At 37.1% G+C, this 20,841-nt stretch overlaps 1 protein-coding gene and 1 long non-coding RNA gene across 5 annotated transcripts in view; one reads left to right on the top strand and one right to left on the bottom strand.

Annotated features, from left to right (window-relative positions):
• Positions 1-16,420, top strand: part of LOC18438138 (S-adenosyl-L-methionine-dependent methyltransferases superfamily protein) — a 57,274-nt gene extending 40,854 nt beyond the window's left edge. The window contains exons 3-6 of one of the 4 annotated variants that reach the window (XM_088868635.1): positions 8,325-8,368; positions 9,228-9,287; positions 14,661-14,761; positions 15,368-16,420. In XM_088868635.1, coding sequence (XP_088724761.1) covers positions 14,678-14,761; positions 15,368-16,123 — 840 coding nt within the window. In that variant the 5' untranslated portion in view covers positions 8,325-8,368; positions 9,228-9,287; positions 14,661-14,677 and the 3' untranslated portion in view covers positions 16,124-16,420. Of the gene's footprint in view, positions 1-8,324; positions 8,369-9,227; positions 9,288-14,660; positions 14,762-15,367 lie in introns of those variants that run through there. The other 3 variants (XM_020669764.2, XM_088868637.1, XM_006848327.4) reach the window with 3 other exon arrangements.
• On the bottom strand, positions 6,420-14,416 carry LOC148781578 (uncharacterized). The gene is made up of 3 exons (XR_016056804.1): positions 14,330-14,416; positions 14,147-14,203; positions 6,420-6,504 (listed from the first exon to the last, which is right to left on the bottom strand). It is a non-coding gene; the product is annotated as an uncharacterized LOC148781578 (long non-coding RNA).
• Positions 16,421-20,841: the final 4,421 nt, after the last annotated feature.

Genomic DNA, 20,841 nt, shown 5'->3' with positions numbered 1-20,841 from the left:
ACTTGACAGAAAAAGTACATGTTGGACAGTTAACTAAAAAAATTAATAAATTCCCTTGACTTCCTATTAGACCATCCATCACACATAACAGTTGCAGCATACTTCTCCCACTGTTCTCTTTGAGAAATCAAAATTTGTTAACATCGGATAAAGCATCCTTTAATAAGGGCTTGCCTAATCTCATATAATTTAGGAGGATCAAGTCTTGGCCCACATTGCCTAATTGTCTTGACAATACATGCAAAACTATCGAGGGTGATAGTATTAAATAGAATGCTAGCCATGTAAAACCACTTTACAATGTACCTATATACCTTCTTCTTCTGTTCTTTCTTATATCGATTTTCAATTGTGGTTTGTTTTGTTTCTTTCCTCTTCAAACCACAATTTTGGGTCAGGGGTGCAAAATGTGTCCATTGGCCCCTTAGAGAGAGGTGTTTTCTTTTCAAACATTGCGAACAATAGTTATAACTCTCTCTCTCGACATTTGAGTACCCCTTTGCCTCGTAGTCGTACTAATTTCTGACATATCGTCATGATCTTCATCATCATCAAATAATTGAATTTCATCTATTAATTCTTTTCATTTCATTTATTTGTCTTCTTGTTTTTTCAAGCTATCTATGTATTCTCTAATTTTCTTTTTGATATCTTCGGTGGCTTGTGGGCATGCTTTGACATTCCCAGAAATACCAGCTAATTGTTCTTTTTGCCAAAAAATACCCCCATATGAGTATTTCCACAAAAAGTGCAAATAACACAATTTCGTTCTTTTGGCTTTTTTAATATTGCATATTTCCAAACCAGATCCTTTTTACCAGAAGATTGTGAAGAAGACATTGCCCCCCAAAAAAATATTAGTGAACTAGGAAATAAAAACTTAGCGATTACTTTAAGAAAATATCGATTTCTTCTCTTGTAAGTACCTTACCTTAAATACTAAAGTTAACATTTCTCAAAAAAAAAATATTGATTTCTTCTCGGCCCTAGAAGCCCTCAATTTGTTGTCAAACCTTCACTAAAACTTCCTCAAATCAACACCCAAAATAAACAAATCAACAACCAAAGATCATCCGAGATGAAAATCCAAGAATTTTGAAAAATAAAATTTCTGCCACTTTTTTTTTGATTGATTTGGTCTCATAAAGGCCATGGATGTGGCTGATTTGGGTGATTTGGGGGCTTAATACCCCCCAAACCCTTTTCCCCCTTTTTCGGGGATTAAAAAGACCAAAATACCCCTTTTCGAGGAGGTATTTTCATTTCATAGGCGTTTCGCATATGCGCCCTATGCAGGTTATGTGCTAGTTGGGCACATATGCGGTGGGATGCGAGCACATCCCACCGAAGCGCATATGTGGTGTCAGGCAATGCGGTTGCCAATGCATCCCTCATTATGCGGCGATGCGGCTGCATTTTAAAACACTGCTTTGGATGGTTTTTTGTTTTCAACTTAGTTTATCTACCATCTCCTGAATTTACAGTCAACACAGTAGATAATTTCAAAATGACAGAAGAAAGTGTCTCAGATATCTCTTTAGATAGTGTTTCCTCTTCTAGTACAGATTTAGGTCCCTTGTTTTCTAAACAAGAACATCTTTTTGAAATAACCTATACCCCTGAAAAGTTTTCTGAAAATAGTTCTCAATTAATTAATCGTCATCATGTTTATGATAAATCTAACTTAAATTGGACCAAAAGAATCAAAAAGCTTTGTGGAAAAAAGAACCCTGAAGCTATCAAGGAATATGTTGAAGCCTTTTCCTTTGACCAACACCAAATCCCTGTTACCCAAGCTAAACAATACATTACTATTGCCTTACCCAGAAACCTTTTTTCCCAATGGCTTAAAGATGGATATACTCATATCCATTTTGGAGCTATTAAATTAGCCTTAACATTTCATGGAAGAAAAGGTATGGAAGCAGTTTCCCGAATTGCTTTGTTAGATTCCAGATTTTTAGAATACCAGCATGCCTTTATTGGAACTGTGCAAACAACCTTAAACGCTGGCACCATTGTTGTTACCGTTTTTCCAAACTTTAATATCCCAATCAAAGACCCTCATTTGAGTTTTGCTTTCAAAGTCCAATTACAAATTACAGGAACCAAGCAAATTGAAACAGCTACTGTAGCTACACTCCATTACCAAATGGTGTATAGATTACAAAACCATGCTTTTGATATAGTTACCCCTTTATCCCCCGAACATGAAAATACTGCCTTGTTCATTAAAGTTGACAATACTTCCCAGCTTGTCTGTCATTACATTCCTAGACAAATATCTCGAGAAAGGTTGCTTGAATTGATTGCATCCACATGGGTGACAAACTACGAAAAATTTCACAATCAAAGTCCGCCAGTGATGCAATCAGATTCCAGGATGACAAGAATGTCTGATGGAACAGTACAGATAAGTTTTCAGACTCCAAGAGCTATTGAAAATCAAACCGGAGAAGTTTTCCCTACCCAATTTCAAGGACTGCTTGAAAAGGTCCCAATAGTTGCTTTTGACAAAATAGGGAAACCAATTTATGAACAGAAAACTTCTAATGGTCATAATTGGTTTGATACTTGCAATTGTTCCACTTGTCTTAGAGATGATTTTGATGAAATACCAAAAAAGAAAAAAAGAAAGAAAATTTCTTCTCAGCAAAAGCTTTATCAGAGATATATTGAAGGTGATCCATCTGTTGGATTACTTGGAGAGAGTTCAAGAAAATGGGATTATTTTGTGACTTATGGTAGTCAAAAACCCAAACACATTGTTTCGAAAATCGTCCCTACAGGATGGGATGATCACAATGAAAATTCTGAAAGAAAAAATCACATTCTAGAATGCTTAGCCTTTGATCCTCAAAGTTCAAATTATGCCTCAAATTTTCCTCTATTAAATGATTATGAAAAAATTCAAGAAAATGAAAAACATGTATGGAAGATAAAAAATCCAAGTACAAGAGATGTTTTTGGAGCACAAAAGTCCATATCTCCAGCTGAAACAAGCCTCAATTGGCAAGCTGAAAATGCTAAATCACAGAATTTAGCATTACTTCGAATAGAAAAAAAACATAATGTTATGTCATCTCAATTACAAGGATTAGTTGGCATAATTGTTCAATTAAAGGAAAAGATTCAATTGTTACATGAAGAGTTGATGCAGATCTTATACACAGTAAAGGATATTCATGATCAATCCTATTTACTAAATCAGAAAGGAAAGGAAAAAGCTTTTTTAGAAAAATAGTTATAAAGCCTTGAAAAGACCTTTGGATGAAATCTCAAGATCCTCAGACACAATACCATTCCCAATTTCAACCTTTGCTTGCAAACGCATACACCCAAAATTACCCACCCATAAGAAGTCCTGACCCTTTCCCACCTACAAGAACACTTTACCCACCTACAGGTTTGATTCCACTTAGGCAATTTGGTTTTAGAGCTTTAAGTTCTTTTGAAGATGAAAGACGTTTTCCTGAAGAGATGTTCTTTCCTCAACTAAGAAAACAACCAAATGTATCAATACCCAGTTCATCACAAAATAATATACCTAAACCCTCAGTTGCCTCTACACCAGTAACAGTCCAACCAGTTCAACCACATACTATTCTTCAGGCACCCAAAAATGAAGCCCAAATGTTTCAGTCATCTGATACTGAACCTAATGTCATAGCCTCTTCAGTTCCAACCCAGTTGATTTCTCCCAAACCTTTGAATAATATGAGTTCATTCCTTAAAAACCTGACAAAACAACCTGAAGTAAATCTTCAAACTGAAACACAATCCTTAGAAGAAATGTCTGATACTTTTGAAACTTTTGAAGATAAATCCTCCTCTTCTTCCCTGGATTCAAAATCTTTATTAATGATGAACCCCCCTGAACAACCTCATGAACCAGACCCAGACCCTGCCATGGAAGAAAAATTTAGACCTCCTAACCAACAAGAACCTCAACCTACGCCGACCTATGGAGATTCATCTAAAGGATTTACTATTGATGACATTCCACCTTCACGATGGAATGATAGATTCAGAGAGATTCAAGGATGGATGCATTCAGAAATGCTTAACCCTGCAAATACATTAGCCAGTACAATTTCTAAAGTTATTGTAAGGCTAAGAGGACGCCTTTTTGACTGGCACATAAGTCTTGGAGAATACCGGCAAACACAGTTAAGAAATAGTCAGTCCATTGCTGAGTTCCTTAATTACTTAGTCTTTGAATTCTCAGGCCTGGTTAAGCATGAACAGATTGCTGCCAGAGAAGAATTTTTTCAGCTTAAATGTTGTTCTTTGAAAAGACGATCTTGAAAAACATTTTTCAGAGATGAACAAAAGATAACATAAAATAGGAGGAATTGATGATATAAATTTGAAATAATTTTATCTTGAATCCATACCTCCTACTCTTGGTAAAGAAGCAATAAAGACAATGGAAAATCAAGGACTTACTATTCAAAACACCAATTTTGGTGAATTATACCAGTTTGTTCTCCATGCTTTAGAAATACTCTGCAATCAAGTTGAATTTGTGAGACAAATGGAAAAGAATAAGTATTTACTTGGAAAATCTTATGATAAACCATATCTCAAGATTAAATGTGATGCAAAAAAACAGTGTTCATGTCCACCCACCTCGAAAGGAAGAAAAAAGGTTGAACAAAAAAGAAAAAAAGAAAAAATTCAAAAAGTTCAAATATCTCAGAAGATCACGATTTCGAGGTATCAAACATAAGAAAGGAGATAGATGCTATGTCTGTGGAAAAAAAGGTCATTTTGCAAAAGATTGTCGAAATCAGAAAAAGAAAAAAAAGATAATACATCTTTTATCACAGATTTTAGATGAAGAAATTGTTGAGGATTTAGAATATGTGTTTTCTCTTGATGATGAGCAAGGTCCAGAGACCTTACTATCCATTTCTTCTTCTGATGGAAATGAGTTAAATGAGATAAGCAACACCTTTATTCCAGAGATATTGTCTCCACAAGATGAAATTTCAGAAATAGATCATTTACCATATCAGCCTACCCCAATAGCCCTCGTCCAGATACTCCAAGAACACTATTCTAAGCCTCTGACCGTATCAGCATTTTTTGATACAGGAGCATCTGTTAGTATTTTAAAACCTGATTTATTACCAAAACAGTTTTGGGAAACATGTAACCAGACTTTTAGAGCTGCTAATGGAGAGAAGTTTACTATAACCCAAATTAGTAAACCCATTTGGATAAAACGGTTTCCAAAATTAGTTATCCAAGCTAAACTCTTAGGATCCTATTTACCCAAAAAAGAACTTTTACTTCGATTTGATGTTTTGCATCAAGTAAAACTTCAATGGACTTCCAAAGGACTACATTATAGGAACCTAACCTTGCCCTGGATAGCCTGTATAGAACCACCTTATACCTTAGAAGCTGTCAAACAAAAAATCATATCAGACTGTTGTGCCAATTCCCACTCTGAGTTTATCAAGAAATGTACAAACCCATTATGGAGAAATCAGAAGTTTTATGTTAAACTGTCTTTTAAGAAAAATGAAGACATAAATCCTACAAAGTCTTCTCACAGAGGTTTAAATCCAGATTTGTTGGAACAAGCTAAACTAGAGATTCAAGATTTGATAAAGGAACAGTTAATTGGAATAAGATAACAACACAAGACATAAGGACGTAAGGAAACAACAGAATAATAGAACACTATGAACATGCACACCGAAAGTTTATAGCAAAATATAAGGATCAAACTTAGTACAAGCAAAGCAAAAGCAAGAGTAAGAAACTTAGAAGTAAAAGCACGAAGTAAGAAAAAGAAACACCCCAAGAAAGAAACTAGGCTAAGTAAGAAAAAGAAACACCCCAAGAAAGAAACTAGGCTGAGAGGCTCTAAGTAGCACTTTGCCGTTACAACTGACTTAAAGGGCCTTATATAGGCACCGGACTTGAAATCCAGATTCAAAACGACAATAAAAGAAGACAGATGGCCAAGACAAGTGGCCATGATGAACAGTAAAAAGTAGACGTACGGTGGACAAATGGCCAGCATGAACAGTGAACAGTGGACAGGTGGCCGACATGAACAGTGAATAGTGGACAGGTGGCCAACATGAACAGTGAACAATGGAGATTCTTGCTTATCTTGAACAGTGATATCTACAGTGGTTTTGAACAGTGTTGTCTACAGAAATAGTGATATCCACAGTGATGTTGAACAGTATTGTCGATAGAATAGTGATATCCACAGTGATGTTGAACAATGTTTTTCAATCATTGTCATAATTGAGGGGATAACCATCTGAATCGTAGCTTGGTGAAGAAGGATTGGACGGGCGGTGTGAGGGTCCAATAAAGGTATCATCACTGGAACTATCTGTTTGTATTTCTGCTGGAGGAGGATGATCAGCAAGCCATATGTGAAGTTGGTGTAGCAGAGCAGCTCCTCGGGAAGTCTCATCATTCCAAATTGTGGTTTCTGTATAGACATCCAAAAGAATCCATTCTGGCTGGATTCTGTTAATGTAGCACATGAGAATTTTTAACTCTTTCCATAATTCTGTTTGAAATATCCAAAAATTCAGGAGATTAGAATCATACCATCCAATGGTAGGATAATAATTTCCTTGCATAGAAATTAAAACATATATGGTGGTGATGGGTAAGATACCAGAGGAAACAAATTGCTTCTTTTGGAATATTATAATAATGTCTAGTTTGGAATAGGGATAAAAATGGATATGTAGGAAGGCATCGAATTCCTTGAAAACATTCTCCGTGATTTCTGATCAATATTTCATGCAGTTTTTGTTGCATATTCTCATTTCTTGATTTCATTGTTTTACTGAGAATGATGTCATATATTTCATCAGGAACATCTTTTGTTTCTTCATCTATTTTGATCATTGTTCCTATGATAGGAACAACAGAAAGACTTGTTTCTTCAGAAAATCTTCTTCGGGAAAACATATCTGCCAAAATATTGTTCTTTCAGAAATTGCTTATACTCAAAATTCCATTGAGAAAACCAATTTGCCCATCTGAGTAATTAGGGATTCGGAAGTTTTGTATTCTTGAATTTGAGCATATTTGGAAAAGCAGATAAATCCATTTCAACAAGGAAAGTATGTCCTCTCAAATGGAATTGGAATTTTTCTATTCCTCTTTTTACTGTAAGAATTTCTTTGAATGTTGAATGGTAATGAAGTTCAGATTCTTTGAATTTTCCACTTTTGTATCCACAAATCATTCTATCTTTTTCTTTTTCTTCAAGTAAGATACATGCCCAAAATTCATTAGATGCATCTGTTTGCAAAATTCTTTTTCTTGTAGATGAGATTTTTAAAGAAGGTAAATTTTGAGATAATCTTTTGAGCTCTAGAACACATTCAGTCTGTTTTCTTGTCCATGGTGGTGCTTTTTCTTTAACAAAAGGTAAAGAGGACTAGTGAACAGAGAAAGTTTGGGAATAAAAATGGACATATAATTTACAATTCCTAAAAATTGTTGGATTTTCTTTACAGAGGATAAATTATTTGAAAACTCTAGCAAGTGTTTGGCTATATGGGGCTGGAGTTTGTACATTCCATTGTGAAAATGCATATCAAGGAAGTCTATTTCTGTAGTAGCAAAGACACATTTCTTTTCAGAAAGCATAATACCATATTTACAACAGAGGGAGTGGAATTTATCTAACAAGAGAACATGACTATCTAAATCAGGAGAAAAGAGGAGTATGTATTCTATATATATCAGTGCTTGTGTTGAGATTAGTTCTAGAATGGTAGTTAAAACTTTTTGAAAATATGTGGGTGCATTTTTCAAACCAAAAGGCATAACTGTCCATTGAAAATGGTAATTTGGTAAACAGAAGGCTGTTTTTGGACGATCATCTGGGTGAATTCCTATCTGCCAAAATCCTGATTTTAAATCAAATTTGGAAAATATATGAGCATGAGAAATCTGAGAAAATAGTGCAATTTGGTTTGGCAAAAGAAATTTATCATCTGCAAGGAAAGTATTCAAAGGCTGGTACCCAATTTTTCCTCGAATTTGTTCAGCTCTTTTAGTTACATAAAAAGCTTCACAAGCCCAAGGAGAATTGGTAGGCTCAATTAGTTGTTCCTTTATCAAATCTTGAATCTCTAACTTAGCTTGTTCCAACAAATCTGGATTTAAACCTCTGTGATAAGCCTTTGTAGGATTTACGTCTTCATTTTTCTTAAAAGGCAATTTAACATAAAAATTCCGATTTCTCCATAATGGGTTTGTACATTTCTTGAGAAACTCAGAGTGGGAATTGGCACAACAGTCTGATATGATTTTTTGTTTGACAGCTTCTAAGGTATAAGGTGGTTCTATACAGGCTATCCAGGGCAAGGTTAGGTTCCTATAATGTAATCCTTTGGAAGTCCATTGAAGTTTTATTTGATGCAAAACATCAAATCCAAGTAAAAGTTCTTTGTTGGGTAAATAGGATCCTAAGAGTTTAGCTTGGATAACTAATTTTGGAAACCGTTTTATCAAAATGGGTTTACTAATTTGGGTTATAGTAAACTTCTCTCCATTAGCAGCTCTAAAAGTCTGGTTACATGTTTCCCAAAACTGTTTTGGTAATAAATCAGGTTTTAAAATACTAGCAGATGCTCCTGTATCAAAAAATGCTGGTACGGTCAGAGGCTTAGAATAGTGTTCTTGGAGTATCTGGACGAGGGCTATTGGGGTAGGCTAATATGGTAAATGGTCTATTTCTGAAATTTCATTCTGTGGAGACAATATCTCTGGAATAAAGGTGTTGCTTATCTCATTTAACTCATTTCCATCAGAATAAGAAATGGATAGTAAGGTTTCTGGACCTTGCTCATCATCAAGAGAAAACACATATTCTAAATCCTCAACAATTTCTTCATCTAAAATCTGTGATAAAAGATGTATTATCTTTTTATTCTTTTTCTGATTTCGACAATCTTTTGCAAAATGACCTTTTTTTCCACAGACATAGCATCTATCTCCTTTCTTATGTTTGATACCTCGAAATCGTGATCTTCTGAGATATTTGAACTTTTTGAATTTTTTCTTTTTTTCTTTTTTTTTCAACCTTCTTTCTTCCTTTCGAGGTGGGTGGACATGAACACTGTTTTTCTGCATCACATTTAATCTTGAGATATGGTTTATCACAAGATTTATCAAGTAAATACTTGTTCTTTTCCATTTGTCTCACAAATTCAACTTGATTGCAGAGTCTTTCTAAAGCATGGAGAACAAACTGGTATAATTCACCAAAACTGGTGTTTTGAATAGTAAGTCCTTGATTTTCCATTGTCTTTATTGCTTCTTTACCAAGAGTAGGAGGTATGGATTCAAGATAAAATTGTTTCAAATTTATGTCATCAATTCCTCCTATTTTATGGTATCTTTTGTTCATCTCTGAAAAATGTTTTTCAAGATCGTCTTTTGAAAGAACAACATTTAAGCTGAAAAAATTCTTCTCTAGCAGTAATCTGTTCATGCTTAACCGGGCCTGAGAATTCAAAGACTAAGTAATTAAGGAACTCAGCAATGGACTGACTATTTCTTAACTGTGTTTGCCGGTATTCTCCAAGACTTATGTACCAGTCAAAAACGCGTCCTTTTAGCTTTACAATAACTTTAGAAATTGTACTGGCTAATGTATTTGCGGGGTTAAGCATTTCTGAATGCATCCATCCTTGAATCTCTCTGAATCTATCATTCCATCGTGAAGGTGGAATGTCATCAATAGTAAATCCTTTAGATGAATCTCCATAGGTCTGGGTAGGTTGAGGTTCTTGTTGGTTAGGAGGTCTAAATTCTTCTTCCATGACAGGGTCTGGGTTTGGTTCATGAGGTTGTTCAGGGGGGTTCATCATTAATAAAGATTTTGAATCCAGGGAAGAAGAGGAGGATTTATCTTCAAAAGTTTCAGAAGTATCAGACATTTCTTCTAAGGATTGTGTTTCAGTTTGAAGATTTACTTCCGGTTGTTTTGTCAGGTTTTTAAGGAATGAACTCATATTATTCAAAGGTTTGGGAGAAATCAACTGGGTTGGAACTGAAGAGGCTATGACATCAGGTTCAGTATCAGATGACTGAAACATTTGGGCTTCTTTTTTGGGTGCCTGAGGAATAGTATGTGGTTGAACTGGTTGGATTGTTACTGGTGTAGAGGTAACTGAGGGTTTAGGTATAGGATTTGTGATGAACTGGGTATTGATACATTTGGTTGTTTTCTTAGTTGAGGAAAGAACATCTCTTCAAGAAAACGCCTTTCATCTTCAAAAGAACTTAAAGTTCTAAAACCAAATTGTCTAGGTGGAATCAAACCTGTAGGTGGGTAAAGTGTTCAGCAAGCCATATGTGAAGTTGGTGTAGCAGAGCAGCTCCTCGAGGAGTCTCATCATTCCAAATTGTGGTGCTTGCCATTATCTTTAGGATACTCCTCAGCAAGGTTTACCAATTTTCTATTTAGACACTGAGAAGAGAATTGTCTGATACACCAACACTTAAAGCACTTAATGATGCTGCTGTTTGGGCGATTTGGATGACTTAAATTGGCGCCACCACTCACTGCATCTTGCTGTTTGGACGGATTAGCCGATCGTGAAGACTGTACAGCCACCAAATTCCCACTTTTTCCCTTGAATTAGCTTCCACAGCACTTGTACTACCCGAGGCTATACCCCACCTTAATGATAGACACCTTTGCTGAGCTTTAGCCTTTAACTGCTAGGTTGTAAGCCTAGTCTAAGGTATAGTAATGCTGCAAAACCACTACGTCTTGTATGGATGTCCTCAGCCCCCCAACATAGCGAGCTAGGCACTGTTCCTCTTTTTCTACCACATCACTACGAGCCATCAATTGATAAATCCATCGGTATCCTCCTCTATATTCTTTCCTCCCAAACAAAGGTTATTTCTTATGATAAAGGGATTGGAGACAATTTTCATATATGTATTTTTCCTTTAATTTCTTTTTCATCATCTCCTAGGTATTAACTTTGGGTTTTTTCTTTCTCTCCTTACTAGCCCTAAGTTGTTCCCACCATATGCCGTGGCACCCTTCTTTAATTTTATGGTTATAACTTTCGCTGTTTTATTTTTGGGAACTAGTTTATAATTACAACTCTTTCTACAATATTTAACCAATCTATGACTCCTTGGATTGAGGCTTACTGTCAAAATCAAGTATATCTACTTTCAAATTGACATCCCTAGAACGATGCACCCCACATCTTGGCTTCTTGTTGCTATCCTCATCACTCAACTCCACAAATGGAGTGCGACGGTGAAAAGGATTGTATTCAATATCTTCTTGGGCCTAAAGATCACCTCCTTGCCCATGAGTGATACTCGTAAACTGTTGCGTCGGTTGCGGAACTTGCCTTTTACTATCATTAGTTTCTTTATCTTTGGTATTACGAAGTGGGTTTGCCGAAATCACAAACCCTAAGCAAAGAATCAACATAAAAGAATCAACAAAAACCTCTCTAAAACCAGCAAGACTTAGGTTGAATTTAGCAAAACTTGGCCTAAAATCAGCCAACCCTAGACATGGTTGTATATTATTCACTTTGTTGTTGAAGAAAATTTGCATTGGAAACTTGAAGGAAACAATAAAATCAGAAAGAAAACAAGCCAATCACAATCACTTATTTAGAGTAAGCTACGATTTCTTTCTTTGCACCCAAGCTAGGGTTTCAAAAGCCTTGAGTTTTTACTCTTCTTTTCTAAAAAATAGATCACATGAATGGCCTCTGGTCTACCCCCGCATCACTTTACATTATGTATTTAATGTTTAGAGGACATTAATTGCCTATACACACAAGAAATTGACCCTCGTGTCCTAACTTAAGCACGAAAGTTTGTAATTCTCTTTACCTGGCTTAAAATGGCTAAAACAGTCCCAACTTAAATGTAACTTAAAAATAAACACCCTGGTTTTAAATAGAATTCCTAGAAAGTCCCTAATTGGTCCAGCAAATAAAAGTCATTAAAAATAAACTAAAATAACCCTAGATAGCTAGAAAATTATCTCAAGTAATTCTTGGTCTTCTTGTTCTTCTGTTTGTGTCCACTTGATGTGTTTTGCACATCATCAGATCGCTTTGCTATTGTGGGTGATCAATTTGAAACCTTGGATTAATTTGAAACATTGGGAAGCTCAAGCATTTGGAACCCCAATTTTAGGCGGCCCCTATTAGACGATGAATTGGCGGATTTTGAGGCCCTGTCTTCTCTACTACAATTAACCTTCCTTTCCATAACTGGTTCTGTCTAAATGATATGGACCACCTTGAGGGTTTTTCGAGTGTCCCTTTTCTAACATAAACTACAACTAGCCCCAACTTTCCCACTGCAACCCCCCCAACAGGGGATCCATTGTTGCGATGGCAAGTCTAGGTTTTCAGCTGGATAACAATGTCCGAGAAAGCTTTGATGGTGGACCAACTACAAAGGAGGGGATTGCCAATCCCCAGCAGATGTCCGATGTGCAAAGCAAATGAAGATAGCAATGCACACTTTTTCATCCATTGTGACTTAGCAGGGGCCATATGTGGGGACCTGCTACAACTCTTCAATTGGAAGTGGGTGACTCGTAGATTTGTCCCCCTCCTTTTCATCTTCATAAAATCCTTACCCTGTTTGAAGTTGGGCATTCTTCTTTGTGTATGATTTGGGCCGAAAGAAACCACAGGATCTTCCGCAAGGAGGAGTCCACCATTGGTCCATTAATAGACCGGACCAGAATATTGGTCATTTTTTGGGCAAGTAATCGTAAATTCTCATGGCATCATTGATTTCCCACAAGATTGGCAGGCCATGTTAAACTCCCTTCGGAGATGGTCTACCAGAGCTAGGCCAAACTAAGCTAAATTGTGACGGTTGCTCCCTCACCAACCCCAGCCCAGTAGGAGTGGGGACTATCTTTAGAGATAAGGATGGCTTTACCCTTCTATCCTTCTCCAAATCATTGGACATCGGAATCCACCACGGCCGGATGCTCTTGCCATCCTTGAAGGGCTTAAAACTTTAACCGTAATGGGAACCATGTCTTGGTTATCAAGGGGATCTCCATAAATTTCATTTCCTGGGTCTCAAAGGCCTCATCCTGCCTGTGGAGACTTAGGCATATTTTTGACAAAATATTCCACATTCTCAGGCCGATGCATATCTGATGGAGATATGCATGGTGTGAGGCCAACTCAGTACCTGACAGCCTCGCTAAAGAAGGAACCCTCGAAAGTGGCACGACTGGGACCTTTTTGGCAGCTTTTTGAGCTAATGGTCCTGCAAACTTTATTTTCTTTTTTGTCATACCTAAGGCATTGCCACTTTTTTTGGATGTATAGCTTTTTTTTTGTCTAAATCTCATTTTTTGTACTGAGCACCCAATCTGTGGGCAGCCTTAATTTCTGTTTTTGTACTTCTACTCACACTTAATACAAATGTTAACACTTGAAAAAAAAGAAAAAAATAAGCTTTGCTTGGATTTGGTGCATTATGGCTTGCTGCTATCTTTGAGTTGGTGTAGGTAAGTAGCTGTATGGTGGTGGCATTAGGGTTATTTGGGATTTTGAGTGAGATCTTCATTCCTTAATGTTCCCAGACTTTCATATTGAGATTTTTAATGTAGTTTCAAGCAAGTCACATTTTTTCGTTGATAATTATTTGGGGAACATTTGAGCATTGGCTTTTCTATGCATGCTCTAATGGACAATAGAATTGGTTGTATGAAACCTGAGATAGGAAGAGAGTATCACATTTGTTGTGCACCCCAGTCTTTGTGACCAGCAGAACATTGATTAGATCAATTGATGCCAGGCTGACTAGATACTTTGTGGTTGTATAGGTCATTGTATACTTTTCTGGAGAGAGAGGAAATGTTAAATTTTCATAAATTTGTGACTCTAAAGATAGTGAAATTTGACCGATTCCATTAGAGTGCTTGGTGTTGTACAGAGTGTAGTTGTAAGTATCCGTTTAGATGGCAAACAGTTTGAAATGCAATAATATGTCTCTCTCTCCATGCCGATGAAGTTCTTTTAAAACTAATTTATCCCTTTCTGCAACATATGTAGCACACGCCAATTGCTAGTAATAAATAAACAAAATTCTTGTGTGACCAGATATAAAGGCCAACCTGTAGAGGAGTGTTGTACTGCTTGCTACTCGCTGCTAATCGTTGTCCATCAATTATCTGTAAAGACTTGTTCCAGGAGCCATTAGAATATCTGCTAATTTTATTTTTCCCTTTTGATGAAGATGTCTACTAGTATTATATTCTCATATTTGAAGGGATAGCCAGAAAACTTAGTAAGCTCACCAGTTAAATTGTCTGTTGCACCTCTCATATGGCGCATGAAATTTCCAGGTTATCGTTTTACTTTAAGCATGACAAGAAAGATAGATGCGTATTTAGCATTGACTTGCATGTGGGTTTTGTAAATGTTGCTATAACCCTTCTGGATCAGTTGCTCCATTGTGGTTTCATCATCCAGAGGATGTCTTCTCTAGTGCATGTCTGTGTGCATAATGATCATTAAAGGTTGCTTGTATTTGTGTAGCATGCATCCTTGCACATGCATATGCCTTGCCCAGATGATATTTGCAAACTGAGCTCCAATCCTATCGGCTTTGGCATGTTATATTTTCAGAAAGTTGGAGAATTGTAATGGACCACAGTATAGAAGTAGGACCTGTAACTACTGCCAATCCTTCCATGACAAAGGAACATGATGAAGCGAACAATGCGTTGGTATGTTTCCCTACAATCATTGAAGTAACCCTTTTTAGAAGTTCTTATAAAATCAGTATGCAATTTTATTTAACTGGTGTGCGATGTTTGTTAGTCTCACTGGATTTGGGCTAGTGCCAGCCAAAGTGTGGTATATTTTCTTAGAAAGATGACAATTCTATTGTTACTAACAAAACTTTACATGCCACGGGAAAGGCAAACATCTAGATGACGCTGTCATCTAGATTTGGTATGTTCTTTCTTACCAGCAAGGGTGTTGTATGGTCTTTCTTTTTTGTATTTTCTTTACTTGTCATTTCTTATCATCCCCCCAGATGATAAATCCTGACAATGTGATCTGGTCGGACCAGTATTCACACTATCTTTATTGTAGATTGGTTTGAACATGAAAAGCACCCTTTTGCAAGGGTGGTGCCTTTACCATCATTACTGTGTGTCCATGCTCTCTCTCTCTCTTTCTCTCTCTCTCTCTCTCTCTCTCTCTATAATGAGAGGCAAGTTTTAGAATTTTTTGTATTTTTTGGGTGCATGTCATATGGAGATAATTGTTGCTTGCTTTCCCCATCTGAAACTACTTTCACACCTTGTAAATGAAACCGTTTATAGGTATGTTCTGGGAACTCATCTAGATGTGCTCAAATCCGACTTGTGGCTTCAGACCCAGAGGTCTATGAACCTTGTGATGACTCATTCGCATTGGTTGATGCCCTTCTAGCAGAGAGAGCAAACCTTGTGGAGTTCAAGCCAAATTTGTGCATGGAGATTGGTTGTGGGAGTGGTTATGTTATCACATCCCTAGCCATCATGCTTGCTAGTCAAGGGAGAACGGGGGTTCATTATATGGCCACTGACCTCAATGAGGTTGCAGCTCAAGTAACCTGTAAGACCCTTGAAGCGCACGGTGTGCATGCCGAGATAGTGTGCACCGACATCGCATCCGGTTTGGATAGGCGGTTGGTGGGGATGGTGGACGTGATGGTGGTGAACCCTCCTTACGTCCCGACTCCTGAGGAAGAGGTTGGGTGTCATGGAATAGCCGCCTCTTGGGCAGGAGGGGAGCATGGACGAAGAGTCATAGACCGCATATTGTTGGTGGTCCAACACCTGTTGTCGATCCGAGGTTGGTTCTATTTGGTTACCCTTACTGCTAACAACCCTCTAGAGATTTGCCTCATGATGAGAGAAAAGGGCTATGAATCTCGGATAATTGTGCAAAGGTCGACAGAAGAGGAGAGCCTGCACGTGCTCAAGTTTTGGCGCTCCAAGGATTCACCCCCACAAAGGGAGTCCAATACTGCTAATGCTTCCTCCGACTCATCCTACTTTACTCTCCCTCGTTGGGCATTCTGGAGGGGTAGATGAAGGCAGATGCTATTTCCAACCTTTCTGAAGATTTGATCATAGTTCTCCTTGGCGACTTGCTGCTAATTCGATCTTTGCTTCTAATATTATTTTTTTCCCTCTACTCAAAACGTGATAGGTTTAAGGTCGTCTTCACATTATGTTTAGGGCTTACTCATTTGAATTAACATGTCTTGAATTATATTATTTGCGAACTCTTGTGCTAGCTTTTGTCCACCATGTGATTTTGATGGGGGGCAATGTGGGCTCACTGATGTTTCAATCTGGAATATATTAAGAGGGCATTACATGTTAAAAGATGGGACGGAGGGTTGGCAGATGCAAGTATTTGTGCTTGTTTCATGGAAGCCACCTTCCATTGGCCCTAAATATAACATCAATTGACGTCTTTAGGGAGCTGCCACTTTCATGTACACCTATCAAAATGGCAGTTTTCAAAACTTTGTGAAAGAGGGGCCTCTACCATGAAACAAACACAACCTGTTTTGCCTTGTTTTTTCTTTCCCTCTGTTGGTTTCTTGGGAGGAAAAAATTTATATAAGGATGCTACCTTATAATGTAGATAATGTAGAACTACGGATGCCTCTTAAAAATCTATCGGAAAAGGTTGTTTTAATGGTGAAAAACACTTTGATTGATCATTTCGATATGACTATGAGAAATAAAAAGATTTTGAAGTCTCAGAAATAGTGTATTTTACAATATATTTAGACCGTCAATTTTTAATATTTTCATATGCTTATAGGTTTATTCGATTTTAATCATTTTTGAAATTTAAAATTTTATAATTAGATATAAAAGTAGATTTTGAGATAATCCTAAGATATTTTACATCAAAATTATATACCATAATAAAATTTAAAGGTGCCCCTTACCTCTACTCCTGCGGATGCATTCGTATGCAAACTGCACCATTCTTGAGAATTTACCTAACACCTACGGATGCATCCGTATGCAAACTGCAACCTTCTTGGGAATTCACTTCACATCCCTTGGTACTCAAAAGTATGAATTCGAGGATCTCTCTTGTGATAGGCACGCCTATTAGCTTCTTTTTTTTACACATTCTGTCTTTTGGGTATACTTCATATGAGACAACCTTATTTTAGAAGAAGTAAAGTTGTGTCCTGCACTGCCTATCTTAGTTGTAGATACGAAGAAGTAAAGTTGTGTTTTGCACTCCCTATTTTAGTTGTAGATACAACGCATCTTTTAAGACTATTAAAACCTGATATTATCCTTTAAGCAATATTACTTTGGGAAAATTACAAAAACCTCCAAAAATACTATCTATGCAATAAACCCTCCAGTGAACCTTTCCTCTCACATTTTTCCCCAGTATTATTTTTCCTGGTAAAAACCCCTCAAGGTAAAAAGTTATTCTTTGTTGGATGGAAATGCCATTTCCATGCAAAAAAAAAGTGTCAATTGGCGGTCCTAAGTAGCGTATTGTTGGAGCGACCAATTCAACCATCAGAGCGATGTGGCTCTAGAAGGTGTACTGTCGGAGTACGTCTTTGCACTGTCAGAGCGCTTGTTTTCATTGCTGGAGTGACCTATTCAACCACGGAGCGCTGTGGCTCCAGAAGGTGTATTGTCGAAGCGAGTCCTTGCATTGCTGGAGCATGTGTCCTCATTGCCAGAGCGACCTATCTAACTGTCGGAGCACTTTGGCTCCAGAAGGTGTACTGTCGGAGCAAGTCTTTCTATGACTGGAGCGTCTTGTCCTCATTGTCGGAGCGTTTAAATAGATTGCGGAAGCGTTTAAAATGCATGAGGAGAGAGTCATGGTAAAAGCCACGAGGAGAGAGAGGGGTAGTTTAGTTTCTTTTTTATTTTTTATTTGGATTGGGGGGAATATTTGTGAGAAAAGGTGGTTGTGGGGGAAAAATATGAGAGGAAATGTTAGCTGGGGGTAAGTTGCACAAATAATATACTTGGAAGGGGGTTGTAATTTTCCCTATTACGTTTAGAAAAAGTGTATATAAGGTTGTAACCTTAAAATGTAGAAATAAAGATGCACATAAAAAATCCATCTGAAAAAGTTGTTTTAATATTGAAAAGCCCTCTAATTGATTATCTCAACATCGAGATGTATAAAAAGATTTTTGAGTCCCAAAAATAGTGCATCTTGCAACACATTATCTAGATCGTCCGTTTTTAAGATTGTCATATGTTTATATGTCTACTTGATTGTAACCATTTTTGGAGTTTAAAATTCTATAATTAGATATGAAAATAAATTTTCAGATAATTTTAAGAAATTTATGCCAAAATTACATGTTATAATAAAATTTGGAGATGCGCCTTAATTGAATTGTTTAAAGTTGGAACCTTATAAAAGCCACACCCTTACTTTTATACCATCCAACTAAAATTATAGTAATTTATATTGTTTATTTTAATCAAATTATATATATTAAACATATCTTTTAAGAATGTCAATTGTTGCAAACTCAAAAGACATGGCAAATCCATTAATTAACCATGCCTAACTATTAAAGGCTATCTATGCTGCAAAGGCATTTTTCAGGATGGGGTTTCTCATAATGGTACCGAGGCTTTATCGTTATTCCTGATCTTGCATCCATCCCTGAGCATGGGAGGTTTTTTTTTTTGCCTTCTTAAGTTGTTATTTTCTAATTGGAGGATTTTTCCAAGAGGATCCAAGTTCAAGGAATTTTTGGCATCTCTTTATAAAGTTTGTGGAAGTTTTATTTGAGAATTAAAAGCTTTCCTCAAGAAATTAGAGTATGAGCCATTGTGGCTCCCACTTATTTCATGTCAGTGGACATTTCTTTGCTAATAAGAATGCTAATTAGATAGTGTCTGAAGTTTGTCAAAAGCGAGGGGAAAATAAGAGAAGAAACAAAAGACAAAACAAGATCATCACATCATATTGGTAGTGGCCCCACTAGCCTAAAGGAAAACTGAAGACAAAATCACTTGCAACAGTCCACCAAGCTCATCCAGGCACAGTTTAGATTCCTTGATAACCTCTGAATGGATTCACTAACTATTTCCCTTTAAACAACAATCCTTAATTAACATCAATAGTATAGCTAGCTGCCCTGTCCATTCACTGATCGCTCCAAGATGGGCCGAAAATGGACCAAAGAACTTCACATTATACCTGTTAATAATACCTGATCCTTCCAATTTCAGAGCTCACAATATATTGGCCAAACAGAATCTATCCAATGGGTGGGGAGCATTCAAGCTTTGCAAAATCGTTGTATACCTATGTGCCTAAAACTTGAAATTCTTCTTCTTTGCTTTTCCTTCATCTTGCACTTCCTCATTTTCTCGGCCTGCACAGAGTTTAAAAAAAAAAAAAAACCATGAGAATCCAACAACCAACATGAGCAAAAATTCCACCCCACTCCAGAATGCACACAGAACAAACCTTTGCCACCATGTCACTGAAGTCCTCTAGTTGATTCCGCGGCTTCTCCTCTTCCCTTGCTTCCTCATACCTGCACGATGCCCACCCCATGATGAATCACTCACTCCAATAAAACTATGAATGCTTGCATTAAACAGCGCATCACGAGTCCCGGTTCCTATTATCAAAAAACGCTTATTTGCTGCCAGAGTAACATCATCCAAAGCCTCCAATTCTTCCGGCCTAAGAGTGACATCCACTTTGTCTGACTTTTGCCCTTGCAATAGCTCAACCTAGGTAAGGATAATGTGAAATCGGCATGACAAAATGCAGAGGATAATTCGCACAAGGTCGAAAGAATTTCAGATATTTATAAGTAAAAAAAAGAAAAACCATATAGCCAACAATTTGAGCAGTAATTAAGTTCCCATGGAATAAAACTAAGGTTCGGAAGAAAAAACTCGCTTACCCTTTTAGCTGTCTGTTGCCCCAAGCCAATACATGTCCACGGGAAAAAGTTGTCAAAACCAAATAAAGAATTTCCCTATGTTAACCTTCTCTCAAAGAAAGAGTCCACTATGAGAAATAAAAATATGCACAAAAGAAGTCCTAAAATTCATGAAAGCGATGGTCAGGTAACCAACTAGTTAAGGTGACGACATACGTGTTCTGAGTAAGGTTCCTGAAAGCAATCCTTTCTTCTTCGAGTACCTTAGTGGAACAAGAGAAAATGTAAATTTTGGAGTAAACTCCACGTGAATAAAATGGTAAACAAAAGATGGCCTACTAAGATACCCCTATGATAAAAGTTATCCACTAAAATACCAATGTAGCTCAATGGAAGGTCATAACTAAAATCTTTCAATGTACTCACTTGATAAAGAGGCTTCTCTGGCTCTTTCCTCTGTTGCTTTCGGAGATCAATGACATCAGGTGTCTCCACACCAGTTAACGTGCTGTGGGGAACCTAAAAAAGTCAGTTTATTAAACACAGGGCAGAGAGAGAGGGAGGGAGGAAGGGCACAAAGAGAGAGAGAGAGAGAGAGAGAGAGAACCTGGAGAGGCTGTCAACTGATTGAATGCCAGCGTCCATTTCCTCTTCTTCCATCTGTTCCTCCTCCTCTTCTTCCTCCAATTCGCCCCAATGCGTACTCCTATCAACAGGTTCCTCCTGCAATCAAAGTAAAATGCACAATGAGACAACAACAATATTGTTATCATTAAGGAATATGAAAAAAAAGAGGTCATTATTAAGAAAACCATAGAAACATGGAAACTTGTATTCTTAACAAAGGAAGATGTCAATTGCATGCCCACCAAGTTTGTTACAATA

This window comes from Amborella trichopoda, chromosome 6, assembly GCF_054954075.1.
Source record: "Amborella trichopoda isolate Santa Cruz 75 chromosome 6, AtrichopodaSantaCruz75HAP2 v2.0, whole genome shotgun sequence".
Taxonomy (NCBI): Eukaryota; Viridiplantae; Streptophyta; class Magnoliopsida; order Amborellales; family Amborellaceae; genus Amborella; species Amborella trichopoda.
Note: the sequence above shows the minus strand (reverse complement) of the source record. Positions and strands in the feature narration are given on the sequence as shown.